At 41.6% G+C, this 19,378-nt stretch overlaps 1 protein-coding gene across 1 annotated transcript in view; it reads left to right on the top strand.

The window, feature by feature from the left end:
* Nucleotides 1-19,378, top strand: part of NRXN3 (neurexin 3) — a 970,824-nt gene that overhangs the window by 66,080 nt on the left and 885,366 nt on the right. The window contains exon 3 of the mRNA XM_074542546.1: nucleotides 18,053-18,070. Within this exon, the coding sequence (XP_074398647.1) occupies nucleotides 18,053-18,070 (18 nt within the window). The remainder of the gene's footprint in view (nucleotides 1-18,052; nucleotides 18,071-19,378) is intronic.

The following is a 19,378-nucleotide window of genomic DNA, read 5'->3' as shown; positions in this document are numbered from 1 at the left end:
CAGGCTCGTGTTCAGCTGCTGTTGACCAGCACCCCCAGGTCCTTTTCCTCTGGGCTGCTTTCCAGTCACTCTTCCTCCAGCCTGCAGTGAGGAATGGAGATGCAGATGCAGGACCTGAGACTTGGCCTTTTTGAACCTCATACCATTGGCCTCAGCCCATCAATCCACCCCATCCAGATTCCCCTGCAGATCCTTCCTGCCCTCCAGCAGGTCAACACTCTGACCAAACTTGGTGTCTTCTGCAAAGTAAGGCTGCACTTGATCGCCTCATCCAGATCATTGATAAAAATACTTAACACAACTGGTCCAAATACAGAGCTTGGTGAACACCACTTGTCACTGGCCACCAGCTGGATGTAACTCCATTCACTCCCACTCTTGGAGCTTGGCCATCCAGGTTTTTACCCAGCAAAGGGTACACCTGTCCAAGACAGGAGCAGAGAGAAAGTCCCATGGAAAAAGGGATTCCTGAAAAGACCTTTCCTTTTATTAGCTTTACTCACTTTGAGCAGCTTAAATTTTTTTAAGAGTTCTTTTTCCTGTGTTTGTTGCCCAAAAATCTCTTCTTTAGACACTAAAAATGGTTCCAGTATGCCCCATTTCTAATGTTACCCTTGAAAACAAAGTTGCCTTGCAAAGAACAGTTACCCGAGTGAGCAGCAAGTTCAGTGTGGAATGTAGATGGTGGCAGATGGGGCATGATGACATTGTGCTTATGTTGGAAACAATAACATAATGAGAAAACATGACTAGATGCTCTTTAGCCCAAAAGTGCTCTCCTATTTTCTATGTCATTGTGATTAACTGCATTTAACCATGCTGTCCTCCAGAAGTACTCTATTTTACTGCATAGCATGCAGGAGTATGAGTAGGACTCTTCTCTTCAGGGTAACTAACAATTCTCACTGGCATTTATTGTGGAAGCTGTTTAAATTAAATTGTTTGAAGCTCTAAGCATGTATGAATTATTTTAGTGCAATGCACAACAAATTAATTGTTGGTGCTGTGAAGAACCACATCAGTGGAATTCCTTTATGTCTGTAATAAAACTCATCATCAGAACTAGGCCAGAAGGAAACAGATCTAAACAAATGGGCAATCCCAAGATCAGGAGTGACATTTGTTGGTAGCGCTGTCAAACTGGATCCCAAGATACGCACACAGAAGCGAGTGGCCAGTCCAGACTCAGATGTATTTGTACAGCTATTATCTCCATGATGGATGCTTGGAAAGTGATATGCAGACCTGTGACTATGCGGATCTTTTCCATAAATCTTTCTGGCAGTCTTTTCTAAGCCAAATCACACCTAAACATCAACACTCCAGCTGTTCCTTTCTCAGAGCAGAAATATGAGCTGATTTTTTGTATGAGCAGCTTATGGTTCTGTTGCTTTTCACAGCTTTTCCTCCATTCTAATTGACCCTGGCTCTTTTTGCCTTATCACTCTAGTGGGAGAGGGAAAGAAGGAGTATGTGCTCTGACTTTGGCATTGATCATTGTTGTTCTTGCCCCCAACCCTGAAGTGGTAGATGGAGGAGGCTGCTTCCAGGGCGGGAGGTGCAGTCAGGGAGATGACGGATGATGTGAGGAGAAAGCAGAACTGTCAAGATGATCATGGCTAACAGGGGAAGAGCCTCCTGGCTGCGACTGGCCAGGCTGGCTTTTGCATACTGGCACTGGGAGGCAAAGCTGTCTTTCTGAGGCAAAGCTGGGGGCTGGGATTTGCAACTGGAGAAAAAGCGAGCGAGTCAGCAAGGGAAAACCCAGCCCTGCTGTGTGGTTGTAGCAGGAAAGCTGTCCAAGCATGGAAAACTGATCAGCTTTCAAGACACTCAGTTGGAAGGGAAAGCTGCACTTCCATGTTTACATTCTAGTATTTGTCTTCAGATGGGTCAAATGTCCACATCTTTGAGACTCTCTTCCATGAACATAATTTAAATCTCCCTCCTTTTGACATCTGATTCCTGTGTTGTAATTTGCCATCTGATGCTAGAGAACTAGAGACACACTCTTCATACCTTCCTAGCCCTTGACAAATTTGTCAAATTTGCCTTTGCCAAAGAAAAGAATGCAGTGATGCGTGAATCTTCTTTTTTTTTTTCCTCTCATTCCTCTGCTCTTGGCTTTGAGGAGTGAAGTCTTCTAGGTCTTTAGATGTCATATGGATCCTATTTGGCCTACACATTCCTCATAAATGAAATTAGAGGAGATGCAGGAACTTTGGGTCTCCCTTTCTTTTAATAGGATGATGGAAAGATGGTGTGATCTTCTTTCATTTCCCTCCAGGCCTTAGGACAGAGAACTAGATAATGGAACGTTGCTAATGCACTCAAACGAAACTAATTTCTGAGAAAATACTTATCTCTCTTATCTCCAAGGCCATCTGTACTGACTCCTCCTGACTCCTCTGGATTCAAAGACCTGCCAGTTTTAAGAGTTGTGTATTTTCCAGGGTTAATCATTACAGGGGATGAACACAACAGGTTTCTCTTTTGTGTGGAATTTCAGAAAAGAGCAGATGCCTGACTTGTCATTTTCCACAAAACTGTAAATTGCAAGATACAAGGTAAAAGCTCCATCTGCTGGAGCAGTTTTTGAAGGTCCTGCTGGAGACGAGCTCTGGGCTCCTGCTCCCAAATGAGGTGGCTTCGTTCAGTGCCTAGTGTAGCACACAGGAAAGCAAAGACTCATGTGGAAACTATAGCAGGCAGAAAACAGCCAGGGCTGATGTCACTCATGGGCTGACACAGCAGCACCAAGGCTATCTTGGTCATCATTGGTAGTGGAGCCAAGTCCTGCATTTTCTAAGATGATTGCAAAGGTCCTGCCTCAGACCTCGAGAGAAATAGCCAGTAGTTGGCCAGTATCCAGCAAACCAGTGATACTCTGTGTGCCATGAGGCTGGGCACTGCTGAGGGATCTGAAGTCAGTAAGAAGGTGGTCATTGCATTTGAGACAATGAAAAATGTCTTTCCATACTGGTATGGAGAAAGACTGTGAAGAGTAAAATCTAGTGAGAAAGCACTGCTAATGCTCACATGAGACTTCATAGCTGTAATTCAGAACTGGACTGAATGTTCTGAAATATCAAAAGGCCCAACTTGTCCTTTCTAGGGTTTTGCATTTTATCATTGAATTGCAGTGAATGCAATTCTCAGGTCAATAGATTTAACTTTCTTCCCAACCTGAAGTTCAGTCAGATATTGGTGGATGAGAGTTGTCTTCTTCCCTGATAATACAGCCCACACACATTATTCACCTGCAAATTTTCAGTGGTGATTAGGAGTACTTTCAGAGTTTAGTGAATAAATCTTTGGAAACAGACTCACCCTCCTTTGTAAATTCAGTATGGCTCTAGCTACTTGACCAGTTTAATCTTTTACATCTTTCCCCCCCTTCCTTTTCAGGGTGTCAGTCCTAAGAAAGCTTGCCCCAATAGAAGTGGGTGTTGCTTTCTTTGTGAGTCATTCAAGAGACTATGTAGGAGTGAAGAAGTGGCTTTTGCTCATGCTCCATTATGCCAAATAATAAGGGAGGTTGTTTCCCTCTTGTGGGTCTGAACGAACCCAGCAGACACATACATACTGTCTTCTGTCTGAGGTACAGACTAGTGAAGTGGGTCTTTGACCTCACCAAGCTTAAGTCTGTGGGATATACCTTGGAGTGATCCTGTTGACCTCAGTGTTCCTCATATAAGGCCTACTGGGTTTTTTTTTCCTTACTCTTCATGTTACTTTAAGGGGTTCAGCATTTGGAGTAGGAGAGTGATCCACTTCCCTGGTAGACAGAAGCTACAACAGCTTCTCTTTCACTCATAACAAACTATCAAGTTCATGGACATTATGGCTGATCGGCAATATCCCCTCTTGGATAGCTACTTTTTCTCTAGGATTTAAGTTGTATTACGCTGTTGAGAAAGAATTGGTGCTTCTCAAATGATGGTGTGCAGAACTGATGCTATTTGTTAGAGTTCACCTCTGGCCTTCTAGAACTTGACCACGGTCAATAAATTCAATATATGCTAGGCACCATAAAACAATGGGATCACATGTTTTTACCTCAAAGTCTTATGGCTAATCCTGGAGAAAAAGAATATTCCTTATTGTCCTCACTGCTGTGACAATGGCCATGACTACTCCATGGGCAATAGGAACAGGGCAATATCACTGTAAGGCACAGATAGACACTTGAGCTGTCTGCAGTGGTGAGTGGTGTGCTCTCGGAAGGAGATGAAGCTACAATAACATCCTGGATTAGAAAGTACTCAGGGCTGATCTACACAGTGTTTCTGCTTCTTTTATAGGGTTCTGTTATGGCATGGCTGATAAGCAAGATGTCGTTAAAATGCTACATGACATGAGCAGCCAGGAAGATGCACTCAATTGTTCTCTCACTGGAAAGTCATCAGTATCTGGATCAAATATTAATCCTGTTGCTCTATACCTCCAAGCTGGCAAGCTTCCTCACCAGACTTTTGATACCCAGCAGCTGGTGGCTGCTGAAAAAAGTTCTTATAAATCTCCTTCTGTACATTTTCCTAATACAAATATTCCATGACCAACTTGTTACAAGGGAAGATATCAAGTGCTTCATCTGCTTCTCTATGTACTGCATGTGCTAGGTTTCTATTGCCCTATTTTTGCAACTGTGGAGTTTTTTATTACATTCCTATGTGTGCTGCCTAATATCCAGGGTTAGGTGGTACAAGGCAATGATTTACCTGCTCATCTTTTACCAAATGAAAGTGTTTGGATTGTCACACTGGTCTAGATGTCTCAATGCCCCCCACTCCCCCTTCTTTCCTTCTTCCATTTTATATGAATGTGTACCAGATTTTATCAGCTCTCTTTTAATGTATGTCCTGTTTTGCATATCCAGGCTCACTTCACCAGGTGTTGCAAGGTCTTCCATGTTTGAATACAGTAAAAACCTGACTAGTTAAAGTCCTGAGCAATCTGGTCTACTTTGACCTAAGGGGATTGGGCAGTCAGAACTGATGGTCATCAGTGTCCCTTCAAACCTCAACTACTTTGTAATTCTATGAACTCAAAAGGCCATACTAGTACCTGTTTCTACATCATGTTATGAGGTGACAATACAGATTGATCAAAATTTTAAATATTGTTTTTTCTTTGAAAACCCAGCTATGTCACATGCCATTTCAGGAATACTGTCCTACAATCACTCCTTGATGGAGATAAAATATTTTCTTCTTCCATCCTGGAAGGCTACTGCTTTCCAGCAATTTCTAGTGGGATCCATATTCCTGAAGAGGAGAGAAGAGATATTACCCTTTCAGTAATTAGAAGGCATAGAAAAGAAGCTACTATCCCTCTTCCAAATCCCTCAGCAACTGTGCTTATGACTATCACTGAAATCCAAAGATGAATTGCATCTCTTTTCCCTAATTGCTATTGTTTTATTTCAGGGCAGTGTTTTCCTAGTGAAGGAAGTTTTTATTAGCTCTTTAAGTGTGGGACTGATTACTCACCTGGCAGTGAATGAGGCTTTTTAAGATATAATCAGAGCAAGCTGAATGGCTTTCCCTGGTTCATGCTGCAGTTACAAACCCTGAATTGCTCAGGGAATAAAAAGGGGCTGTGGCTCTCTTTGAACTCATCAGACATGGAAGTACAGACACTCAGGAATAGTCTGATGTATGCTGCAGATTGTAAGACCTTTCTTTTCCATGATTTTAGTGCATGAGCACATAGAGCTGCATCCTGGCTGGTGAGTAATAACAGTTCCTGGAGGAGAGGTACTGGCTTTTACTCATGTAACAAGCATCTGGTGAAAATTTTCTGCAAAGGGATGGCATTTAGAAATAAGAGACTAAAATCCATTCTTTTTGTGCTTGAGACCCACCTGAGGTATCAGTGCTAGTGTCTGACACTGTGTTTGGCACCCTTCTTGCTGGGAAGGGGGGTTGTGCTCTCACAGTTGAGACAGTGCTCAACACATTTGTGTACTGTTGGAAGCCAGTTATTGATGGTGGATTTTCTGGATTCAGAAATCAGCCTGCAGATGAATTGAGGGGTCTATTCATCTGTTTCCACTTAGATTATGGAAAGACTGCTAGTTGGGAATAACTTTGAATCTTTATTGACTTACAGTGGATTGAAGTGGTGGCTTGGAAGCTTCATACTGTTCAGCAGTGTCTTTTATATAAAAAATCTGAGATAATGAGCATGGAATCTATTTATTGCATGCACTCTTTTTCACAGATTTAAAAAGAGTAGAAATTTTTAACCATTATTTTTTTCAGTACACCTGATGTACAAAAAAAACCTGATTTTTTTCAGTACACCTGACCCAGTACAAAAAGATGTACACCTTTTTCTTACACTCTCTGTTTTCTGTTTTTCTGCATATGAGCTTATATCTATTATGTTAACACATTAATCAAATGAAAAAAACAAACAATTTTTTTCCTGTGTTTGAATGCTGTTAATTTTAGGGGCCTGGGCCTAGTCCATTCAATGAAGAGAGACATCTGCTGAATTCAGTGGGTATGAGGTCTTGTGATTATGCACTTGGGCCTGCATCTGCATAGATTCTGCATTAGGCTGCAGGTCTACATTTAGACAATCACACAAGAAAATTTAGCATTTTGAAAGATGCAGAATGCAGCTGTTTCCTGTCATTATGTTTCACATTTACTGAAGTCAGCAGTTACTCTTTTCCAAGCAGTGTCTTTCAACAATAAACAAGGCAAATGCCTCCAATAGAACCTCCTGATGACTTCTGTGTAATTTAAATATATATATTGTAGCAGCAAATACAGCAATAACATGGAATATAAAAGCCATTAACACATACTCTAAAAATTATATGTAAGTGTAGAAAGGAGAGGAAAAGAAGATGCATTTCTTCTGATTACTCATTGCTGTATTTAGGATGATTTTTGTATGTTGGAGGAGCATGTACTATATATTTTTATAGTGTAATAAATGGAGTTCTCACTTTTCAGGCACACTGGAACGTCATCCTAATTGGAATTGGAGTGAGCAAATCAATAATTGATACTTACACCAAATCCAGAGGCATTCTTAGTGCATTATAGACCACAAGTAAATTTCAAGACAATGGTTTTAAACAATTCAGGGAGATGAGTGTTTAAAACAGGAGACTTTGAGTGGTTCCTTGGTGAAGAGGCCTGCTGAAGCACAAATCTTAGCACCTGATGGCACCAAGTGACTGACCAGAACTGTGCCTGCCTTTTTTGACGAGTCCCTCCCTTAGTGCTTGGAAGCAGCTGTGTGTGAGATAGTGTTCAGGGATTTTGCTGGATCTAAATAAAAAGGCTTAAAACCAAATGGTGTAATAAAACAGACATGGTAATAAAATATAATAAAAAGAAGAATATGGGTATTAAGTATTTTTTTTGTCACTTCAGAGGCTTGGAGTCCTGCTTTCATGCTCCATCAAATGGACCTTGGATATCATCCACCTTGAATGGATTTTCCTCCTCCTTCCCATGCTGTAGTACCTTTTATTTTGTGTAGCAAATGGAATCACTTACCTTTTCCTGATGGGTTAGGGTTTTGTTTCCGTTGTAACATCCCATGGCACAGGGAACTCCAGCAAGCTTTTGCAGTGACTGCTGCTGCTGTTGTGTGGGCTTCTGAAGCCCCAAGTACGAGGATCAACACAACAGACATGGTCTGCTCGAGTTCACTAACTCCTTGAATATGATATTTTCTGCAAGGCACCCAATACAGAACTGAATTCCAAATTAATGCTGTCTAAATCCTGTAACAAACCTAGATTTTATTTTTTATTAGCTATAATCAGTATTGAGAAATAAAGTAGGAGTTTTATCCCGCTGCTTGCTCTGTTTTTCAAGAACAGATGTATATCCTCAGGAATGCTGGTGAGGTGTGTAACATTAAATGATCTGGATTTGGTGGTGAAATGCTAATAATTATACTTAGACCTTCCAACAAAGAGGTACCATGATACTGACAATATAATAACTGGGCTACTGGACAAAGCCTGCTGGAGGTCCCTTTTAAGGCAGAAAAAGTCACCTCTTGATTTTTCTGGGAAGTCTTGCAGATGGATGTAATATGGCATTTGGGCCTTGGGATGCTGTGATGCAGCACAAAGAGCGTTGGCACATGGCACTAGTACGTGTAACCAGGTAAATGAAGATTCCTTGCCCTCCAAGCCTGCACGAGCTGCTGCTCCTTCAGAGTTCAGGCTGTCCTCTGAGGGCAGTGATACAGGATGTCCTCCCTGCCATGGCCTGACCCCCAGCCTGCTGTGAGCAGGGAAGGGCCCAGGCATCCCAGGGCTCAGCCAGTGGCACAGTGCCTGTCTCTCTTCCTGCCTCGTGTAGGATTGAGAACTGGGGATGAGGAGTTTTCCCCAAAAGGTTTTGCCTTTTGTTCTACAGCTTCTAATGCTTTCTAGAGTAGGCTGGACAGTAATAAGCAATGTTGACAGTGAGAGTCAGGTGAGTTTGAAGAAGGGATCCCTTTCTTCTCTCTCCACCCTTGCTTGACTGGGCTAGTCACAGCATTCTGTGCCTCCAGCTCCACCTTTTCAGATTGCTCTGAGAGGAATATTAACACCCTCTAATAACTCTGTCAGACATATCAAGGGATTTGTTTTACTAATTCCAAGACTGGGTACAGAAAATAGATTATAACTTGGATCATTCCATAGGCTTAACAAACCTTTCTCTGTTTACTTATGGTTTTTCCCCCCCAAATCTCCTTGGGTTAACTCCTTTTTCTGTTCATTGTGTTACTATTTATTGAATATTCTCATTGATGTATATGTCATAGGAAATATGGCCAAAGTTCATTTCCATCCGTCATTTTTTAGATTATAAGAAAGGAACAGAGGCAGCACAATTTACAATGGATTTGGCAGTAGTAAATGCCTTTTGTAGCTGTCATGGTGATGTTCTGAGAACAGGACAAATATGAAAATCCTTAGCATGTGTGCAGGCTCTTCCTCAATGGGAGGAGACCTCCCCTCCTGTGGGATATGGTGGGCAATGCCTCAGTTTCCAGTCTCTGTGTCAGCCTTGCAGGTGATGTGGACAAGGGTCAAACACCATGGGCCTGGTTGCAGTGTTTTGAGCAGATTGCAGACTGCCAGCAGTGAAACTAGTTTTAGCTTCTTGGGTCATATGGCTAGTTCAATTTATCATGTAAATTCACAAGACTACTTAAAAAATACTCCTGTATCCCTAAGATCTCCTGTGTGTCACCTCCAGCTTACAAGAATAAGTATTACTATGACATGATGTGGCCCCTGAAATGTCACATTAATTGATTTAATTCTTGTTAAAGTCAAGGGAAAATTTGGCTTGTAATGGGAAGATAGTTTCAATTGTAATTAAAACATGAGGAAGCAACTGCCCATGGGGATGTTGCAAATAGTTTTTGAAAGGCTTTTCAAAGAGCATGAGACTTTTCACTATGAATGGAAATCTGAATGAGGATAGGAGTTTCCAGCCATAAGTATGTTCTGGATACAGAGATGGAAGAGTGGAGCAGATACAGAGATGCCTACTTAATGATATAGAAGTGTGACATAGAAGTATGCCTGTATGGTAGGTTCTGGTTTCATCCAAGCTGGGAAGTAAAGAGAAATCATCTTCCTCTCTTTACCTAAGAAAATTGAAAAACATCTTTCTATGTGACCATGCCACTGTTGTTAATATAAGAATGCCTAACAAATATTGTGGCTAAAGGATGGAAAGTCACTTAGTCCCTTTTTTTTTCCCCTGCAAGTGGCCACTTAGGTAGAAAATCTTTGTGATTTCCAACGTGTAGCACAATGAACCATATGGTGATTTTTGCTGTTTGCATGGAGCATTGAAGGACAAATGGTGTGCTCATGGAGGAGGCAGTGTGGAGTGTGTGCCTAACCTGGGCACATGCCATCAGAAATGTCCTTGTTGTTCTGTAAGATACTTTGTTCTCTGCACACAGGGGCTATAGCTTGTTCTTGGCCCAAGCATTTCAAGTGATTTTAAGGCAGATAAATGCTCTTTATAGGACTGCAGGCATGATACTGCTAAGAGAAAGAAGAAGGGGCCTGGATCTGCACCAGCCTCTGGTGAGGTACAAGGACTCCTGGAGCAGTAGGGTGATCTTAGTCTGATTTGTCTAAACACAGCCTGCATTTCTTACTCATAAACTGTCAGTCTGTGCTTCTGATGAGAAAAATAACTTTCTTCTCATTGGAGTTTTGGTCATATTGGTACTTAGGAGAGGGAAGGACTTTTGATGGGTTTAGACCTGTGCTAAAATATACTAGTTATGCAAATGGCCTGGTACAACTAACTTCAGGATAAACATCAAAACTGGTGTTGGTGTAGGTAACATTGGTGCCTTTTCACGACAAGTGAAGTACAGTTGCCATCTGCAGAGGATGTTGATAGGCCAACACTTTTCAATTTAGAAAAGAAGTGGCTAAAGCAGGAGGTGAAGGTCGATATTTATAATCAGGAATGCTGTGGTGATGCTGAATACAAAGTGCTTATTCATGTATTTTATAAAGCAACAGTTTGGAGATGCCCAGTTGCAGGTTTTAAATAAAGAAAGAAAACCAGTTTCACATGTTTCAGAACAGACCTGACAAGTTCAAGGAGGGAGAAGTCCATCAAGGAATGATCAGCATTTTGCTCATGATGCAACCTCACCAGTCTCGTTGCTGGAAGCTGTTGATAATGGTACTGTGATTTTTCTTGGTCCCTTTGACTCTTTGCTGAGTATCTGAGCATTGATGCTGTCAGAGGCTTGACTTTGGTGTCTGGCCTGCTCCATTAGTGAAGCTGCTGGCTTAGGATGCCTGGCAGTTTTTACTGATGGGATTGTCTGGGTAGAGTGTCTTTTGAATTAGAATAATAAAATCATAGAAAATGGAATTGAAAAAGGTCACAAGGGCCAACTACTCTTTCCAAGACAAGATCAGGTGAATCTGAAAAATTAATGAGAAATACTTGTCTAATCTTCAATGCTTGGCAATTTCTTAATAGTCTTCAATGCTTTTGGCAAGCTCTCAGTGGCCAAAATAGTCCAGACCCTCACTACCCTGTTCCTACCAAATTTCTCTGACATTAGCCAAACCTTCTCTTTCATCATCATAAGTTTCTTCTCATTCCCTCTGTGGTGAATATGAAGACCACTTTTTTCTGCTTGCATCTGCCCTTCAGAATTTATATAGTTATGTATCTTTGTGTTCCTCACAAGACTGAGAACATAACTGGTGGATGTAGATGCATGAGGGTGTTGTGCAAAGTAGCAGGGAGCAAATCCTCTATTTTGTCCAGTGCCCAAACACCTAGGATGAAACATAGAGAAGTTGCCTCCTGGAGTGCTCAGGCACTAGGCAGCTTAAGTAAAAATCAACAGATTGTTTGGAGGGCACTGAGTAATTGAATTCCAGTTGGATTTTTGCTAGTAGTGGTCTACTATTGACTTTCCCCCAGCAATGTAGCCTGAGCCCTGAGGAACGTATGTGAACATAGTTGTTAGGATGTGTGGGAGAGGATGGTACTGTCACTGAAAACTGTGAAATCAGCAAGCAACTTTTTCTAAGAATAGTAATGATACAGAGTTAATTAGAGGGATTATTAGGAATTTGTTTTACTGGAACTGAGTAACTCTGTGCATTGGTTTCTGAAAGCAGCAAGCATACTTAATCAGTCCATACCATGTTGGTATGAAAGCCCTTTTCTATATGGCCACATAACAGTAGCAAAGCCATAGTGGTTTGCAAATACCTCCCCAGGTGGCTTGAGCACACACTCTGCCTGAGTATTTTGGTTCCCTGAGGGAAAAAGCTTGGCCCCCTAAGGTAAAGGCTCCACTCAAATTTCCTGTGCTTTAGAAGGTGATGTACTTGGACATAGGTCAGCTGAGCTCACATTTGACCCCAAGCAGATGGGATGCTGCCCACAACATTAACGCGTACAGTATGGAGAAAAGGATTGGCAGCCTCAAATCACTGTAATTCACATAAGATCTGAAACCAGATAACTTTTGAAATCAAATCTCTTCACCTCATTTAAATTATGAGTGCTTTAAAATCACACAGCACTTTTAGTAGAATCAGCGAAGTTTCATTCTGCCTCTTTAAGTAATTCTTGTTGTTCTAATTCTGACATGCTAAACTGCTGTATGGTGTTCCTATAAGCTGTTAAACATCTGTCTCTTTCACTTCAGAGCTGGCTGCTTTTCAGTACTGGATGAATGAGTCCTATATTCACAGCTAATAAGTGCTTTGGGATCCCAAGTATTAGCTGTGCAAAGGCACAGTACCACAAATGTATGCAATTCTATGCAATGTATCAAGTGAATACTATTCCCAAGAGGCTGGCAGCCTAAGAGATCCCACAGGACAAAGAACACAGAGAAATGTAATTGATTGTAATGAACTTGTTTGTGTATGTGTCACCACTTATCTCTACTGAATAAAATCAGAAGTGTTCAACACTCCATTAACACAAATTACAGGGTCCTATTCTTCTGGAGTGAGACAATAAGGCCTACACCTGCTAGTACTGTGAAGTTCTTCATGATCTCAGTGTGTTGCTCAGTGACAGACATCACAGGCTGGAGTGGTCTTGGATTTGTTTCAGTATCCTAAACATTTAGCAACTTAAATATTTAGGGAAATAATCCCATGAAAGGACACCAGGGATGCATTCTACTACCAGTGTAAAACATGTTAAGCAAATATGAAGGATGAAAATCATGACATTTTTAAAGTAATTTTCAAGTCCTGTATGGATTCAATGGAGCCAAGATTTTAGCTTTTGTTAACCATAAATACAACAGTCTTCAAAGTGTCTGTGTCCAGTGCGAGCACTGTATCCAGGGATGTGCTAATACTTGAAGCTATCTCATTACTGAGCCCATCTTTACCCAAGCAGATTGGTGTTATAAGGTGTTTATACAATGGAGATGCTTTGTTTTGGAGTTGCTGTAACCCTCCCTGATGGTTTTGAACCACTGTGTTCTGAAGAGAAAGAAGAAGATTTTGTAGGAGGTCTGAAGTAGGACCATGTGTTTATCTGTGCCTTAACAGACCAAGTTAGGATAGAATGAGACCAAATGAAACTTGCCAAATCAGCATGTGAAATTAACACTTTGTTTGATGAAGTATCAAATGAGTGAGGAATTTGCTTTCGCCAGTTTGAGGTGTTTCCAGCTGAATCAAAATGCAGCTTTTCATATTGTTAAAATGTTCCATCAGAGCTCACTTAGGAGGTAATCAGCCAGTTCTGAGTCACTGGGTGACATTTTTACTACCACACTTCAGGAGTTCAGGCTGGCTCATCACACATCTTTTGAATCATTTCACTGACTGCCATAGATGCATCACTCTATGGTGTGAATGGTTTATGTTTATGTATATATGTATAGATACACCCCCCCACACACATATATATACACACATACATATATGTGTGTGTATATGTATGTATATGTATGTATATATATATAATATGTCACATTAAGTGCCTGAGTTCTCAACCAGTCATGCTTCTGTCAGTGAGATTCTACCCATACCCATTTCTGTATTTGCAGAATGATGAGAGCCAAATCTAACTTTAGAAAAGCTATTTCAGGTGTCAATATCTGAATAATCTTCAGAGTATGGTAATTTTTGTGTCTAAAAGCTGGATTTCCTCTCATTTGGGAGTGGGTTTCCCATGACAAAAAATACCTCTTAAGTTTTATGGCTTTTGCCTTCTTCCTCTCTCCAGTTTCTGCCTGCTCCCCAGTCCTCTCTGTACACTGCTGTTCAGAGTGAGAGTAATAGGAGAATGCTGAAGAGCAATGCTGGAGAACTTTAGTGCCATTCACTTCTAGGTGCTTATTTCCACTTAACCTAGGATGCCTCTGCCTGCCAGGTTGTTTATGACTGGTGAATTCAGTCAGTAGCTCACAGTTCAGCTGCCAGAAGACAGGTGTCCACAGCGCATCAAAGCAGGGGCCAAGATTGAATGGATTTCAGAGATGGAAGTGAAAGTAGGTCTCTTCACTCGTCAGGGTGATGAGTATTGGTAGGGCTTGTGCCTTCAAAAAGTTTGTATTGTCCTTGTCTTCCAGCTGGAGAGAGAAGTGTGCAGTCATGATGCCCTCCCTTTTTTGCTAAACTTTGTGTTAAAAATGTTAGAGTGAAAAGTACCTCAGCTGTTTCCTGTACAGGCATGGAAATGATCTGAGCTATAATAACATTTGCTTTGTTCCCCCTGCTCCCCTTCATCCTCCACCCCACCCAGATAGATGGCTGGGGCTGCACCAGACAAAGGCAGCAGCCCTGCTGATCCCTCTTTCAACACAGCTATTATCACCAAAGAACAAAAGCAAACACTGCTGGCTTGTGGCTCAGCCCTTTACAAAGGAGCAATAAATGGACTCCTGTGTATAGGATAAAGCAAGATCTGCCTTGTCTTATGTGGAGAGGCAGACCTTTCTGTGTTTGCACTGCTCTGAGCTGAAGGAAGTGGAGAAACCTCCATCTACAGTCCCATGGTCACTGAATTTTTTTGTTGGCCATGAGTTCTGCATGCTCCCTCTTTCATTGGAATGCTCTGCCTCCTCAGTGCCTGTGGCAGGGAGGAGATCTGTGTAGGTGCAGGAAGATAGTGCTAATGGAAGAGGGAGAGAGTGGGGACATGTTTTAAATAGTCCTGTTGTAAAAAAAACCAGAAAAAACATCAAGAGAATTTGAAAGAATATCTCAGATGACAGGGTCTGAACGGGAGTCATCTCAGGTCTCCAAATCTGGTCACACTAGCTATATGCCATCTGTCATTTACCTTTCTTGAGGCATTAGATGTCTCCTAATTGTAGAGCCACCAGCCACAAGATATGGTGGGTCCCTTTTGTCAATATATGCAACCACATTTTTAATTGTGAAAACCAAAGTGGAATAACATTCCACACTGCAAAGTGGGGTGGTGTTTCCTATGGGGACTCTATTGAATACTAAAAAACGTTTTTTTCACCCAGGTGAAAAAAATTGATTGGGCACTGGAACAGGCTCCCCAGGGAAGTGGTCACAACACCAAGCCTGACAGAGCTCAAGGAGCATTTGGACAAAGCTCTCAGGCACATGGTGTGGTTCTTGGGCATGGTGCTGTGCAGGGACAGAAATTGGACCTGATGATCCCTGTGGGTCACTTCTAACCCAGTGTATTTTGTGTTTTGTGAGTCTGTGACTTGCATGGCAGTTTCACTTGTATGCCACAGTGGTATTTATTGTAGGGTCTTTTGTGACAACTGACTGGCTCTGTGTAATTTTTTTTTGTCTTTGCAAAGAAAGCAGTGCTTTCTCTTGTTGTTTAAAACTAAAAAGCAAGTAGTTTCACCATTTGGAAATCAGCATTTGCCAGCAGATACCACATGGGGGGGTGTCTGCAATACAAGAAATTCCTTCTGCATTTAGTATGGGAAGTAAGACTGATGACCTGGGCTGCCATGTAGGTAAGTACTGTGGAAGTGTCACAGAGATGCAAACAGTGACTTCAGTGGTGCGACTAGTATATACAGAAATCTTTTTGGGTGGAAACTTTACAAAAAAAGGTACAGCAAAAAACCCTAAGAGTTAAATCAGTCAGGATGGGGCATGCCTGCTCTTAGGGACATTGGCACTGAAAAAAGACAGGTAAAAAGAAATCCCCTTGCTGTTACTTGCCACTGAGTAACTAAATTTTAGAGATGCTTATGTTAGCTTTTAGCACTTCATCATTTCCCTGGTAACACCTTCATGACCTGTTTAATTCTCACACAGTTAAGTAAATATTATTTCAAGCAGTGTATCAGTTACAACCCACTGCCTCTTCTCTTACTTGCTTAGTGTGTTTATCCCTTGCTAACCCGTGGCCAGCTCTTTCCTTTGCCCCTTCTATCTGCTGACAGTTTTTATTTCCCAACCACCCCCCAGATTTCCTGCTGGAGCACAGACACCCTGGTGAGGCTGCCTGCTGTTCCAGGCCCCCAAGGGTACCCTGGACTGCAGCAGTGCCTGCTCCATGGTCAGGTGGGCAGGGAGGCTCAGGGGACAACATGGGTCAAGGACTTTTTACCTGCTTAGGATACCATTCAAAGTGGATGCTGGATTATCAGAAACATTTGCAGTATCTTATGGTAATCACTTCTACCTCTTTTGTGATACATGATCATCTCTAACTGCCACTGGTATTTCCCCAAGCAGCACATCAACTTAAGACTGCTCCTGGACTTGTAAATTCTTTGTCATCATGTTCACATGCTGGAGTGGTGTTTAAGGGTCTCCTCCTTCCTTCTGCCCCTGCTATCACCTTCTTTTGCTTTCCATCCTCAGTGCATGCATTGCTACCTGACACTTGTTTTCTTTTCCTACCTAAAAGTAATTACTTTCAGGTGAACTTTCAGTGCTTAGTGTCCTTCTAGGTCTGCCTAGACACTGGTTCTTAGGTGTAATTATGGGCTAAAAGAGGAAAGGCAGCAAATAATCCACATCAGATCTGCCATATATGTTTAGTAAAAGCTATGGAATTTAAATAAATTGATGCAACAGTCCCTCCCCTCTTTGTGCATTGTTTTATTTGGGTTGTTACCTCCTTAGAAAAGGACAGCTTGATATATGTATGATGCTATACAGAGACTTTTCCTCAAATGGTTTTGGAGCCATTAAAAAGTGATAAGCAGGAAGCAGCATGCAAGGGAATCACTCACCATTGAATGGCAAAGTGTCTCAGGAGAACAAGTGGCACCAGTTTCACAGGAACACAGTGGGTTTGGACAGGAAGGTGGAATACTGATGGAAATTGGAGGGCACACTGGGAGAAGGAGAATGTAGCCTTAGACCTTGGTGTGAAGCCAGTGCACTCAGTATGTCATGCTCCTGGATTTGTGGCAGAAGTAGTCTGGGATCTGCAGTCCAAATCATTACTGTATTTCTTTGAAGCCTTACTGCAAAGGTGATAACTCCACCAGCCCAACTCCTGGACAAGGATACAAGTTCCAGGGGAGAATGTCGTCCATGGACTTCTATGGACCTGGCCTCTCTGTTTCCACAAGCAAGTTTTTGTTTTTTTTTTTTTTTTGAGGGCTTTCTTGTAAGGAAGATATCAATCTAATCCTATAAGATTTCATGGGATCCTCCCTCTTGGTATTATTATAAGTGTAGCTTATTCAGAGGAAGACTAAACTTGGGATGCTAAAAAAGTTATGAGAAGCATTTGGTTAAAGTACTTTCTTTGGGATTGGTGGGCCCTGCCCAAAACAGATAGTACATTCAAATATATGCCTTCCCTGTTATCAATGCTATGAATTACAGAGTCTTGCTCCTCCCTTTTTAAACGACTTATTTTGAAATTTATGTGATTGATTCTGAAAAGTGGTCTTATACCACAGAGAGAAAAGGTACCAAATTACACTTTTCCTGAATTTAGCATCTTGAGAAAGACAATATGTACAGAGCTCTGGCACACTTCCTTCTCCCCCACCTCTACTACTGTCTGCAATGAAGGATGTTTTTTGGAAGATGGTAGGCAGAAAGAATGAAAAGGAATGGGCTCTCTTCTAAACTTTGGGACTATGTTTTATGTCTTACACCTGGTCATAAATTCACATGGCCCCTTATAAAAGGGGAGCAGGTTATTTCTGTTTTTCTGGAAACTTGCTTGAATTTATGTGCTATAGAAGCCTTCTGCAGGCAGGTTGGTTTTTGTTTCTCTCTTTTGCATTTGTGTGTGTGAAAAACATAGAATATTTTAATTAATATTCTTGCAGGAACTGATGTGGCTTGGTTCTATCTGATTCCAGGAACTCTCTCTCCGGACAGATATGGTGCTGGATTCACTTTTACATGCACAGTGGAGAGGGAGCCAGTGCCTCCTCCCTTGCATGGCAGCGTGCTTGGATGCAGATGGGTGGCCTTCAAACAAACCTAATTACTTCTGGTTTTGCATGAAATTGATTTCCATGCAAGGATGCTGAGTTGCTGTGTGCATCTCTAATGGCTTTTTTTCTCTTCTCTTTCTTTCTCTTTCTTTTCTCCCTTCTGCTTGCCATGAACACACCTCAACAGATGTCAATCATATTCCAGGTAAGTGTTACTTTTGCTGAGCTGAAAGGCTGCTCCTCAAGGAGTGGTGGTAAGTTACCAAGGCAGGTCTCATCCTGCTCCCTGCTGGACATCACAAGGTCTGGACTGCACAGGCTTTGCTGAAAGAAGGCCTTCATCATAGCAAAGGTCACAAACTTCCCTCTCCAAAGACTACATTGTGTTGGTCAGTTAAAGCGATGCTTTCTTAATGAAATTACATTGAGAATTGTTGCTTGTATTACTAGTTGAACCTGGCATTGAAAACTGCATTATATACAATTTATTTCTGCTACATCTCTGTGTAGTCTGGCATAAAATCTAGTTTAGTAATTTTCTTTCTCCTACTGCAGTCTACTCCATTTGCTACTCCCACTGATAACATGTTGAATTTCAGTTCTACTAACAAAAGGGGTTTTTGTTGTTGTTTTATTTTACATTTTTATAAACCAGTGAGTATATTTCTGGCTGAATCTGAATGTGTGATCTTATTTAGATATTAAAATTTCATTCCCACTAAAGCACAAATGATTTAAAAGGAAAAATGAATGAGTGTTTCACATGCTTGTTTATATGCGCAGTTCTCCCACAACAGCATATGTTACCACAGAGAACTCCAAACCTCCCTCCTCAGATTGCTGCTCATTGTTGAGAGGATCAGGGTCCTTCAACTTCAGCTACAAGTGTTAGATGAAGTAGGCTACTTTACTCTAGTCCACATTTTGTTGCCAATGAAACTTTAGAAATGAATTTTTTCTTCACCCTTGGGCAGTTCCACCTGCTTTATCATTATGTTAAATGGAAATGAGAGCCCAAGAAAGCACCTATCATTGCCCTCACTGGAATGGGATAGTGGGCAAGTCAAAGCTCTTTTACTTCTCAGCTTCCTGCATAACTTTTGCTAAACCTAACCTGGAACGAATTATCTGGATCTGGAATGTGTTCTCTGTTCAATTTGCTTATTTTCTACACTTGGATAATCAGATCTTGTGCATCATTTCAGAGAGATGCAGGGAGGGCCTGTCACTTGGGTATTTTCCTGGCATATTTAGCCTTTTGGCTTCTCTTATCAGCCACCTTTTTGTTCTGCTGAGACTTTCTGCATTCTGTGTGCATCTCACCCAACAGCAGGGGGAACAGAAGTGGCCGAATGGCAAATGTCACCTGGCACCCTTTGGAAAGAAAGGCTCTGTTAACTTTGATGATCAATCTTTTCAGTTATCTATGAGGCTGAAACTGTACCAGCTCTGCCCCAGTCTGAGGTGTCCAGGAACTCCTGTTTCCTCTTGTCTTGGCAGAATCTTACAGGAC

Source organism: Zonotrichia albicollis, chromosome 6 (assembly GCF_047830755.1).
Source record: "Zonotrichia albicollis isolate bZonAlb1 chromosome 6, bZonAlb1.hap1, whole genome shotgun sequence".
NCBI lineage: Eukaryota > Metazoa > Chordata > Aves > Passeriformes > Passerellidae > Zonotrichia > Zonotrichia albicollis.
Note: the sequence above shows the minus strand (reverse complement) of the source record. Positions and strands in the feature narration are given on the sequence as shown.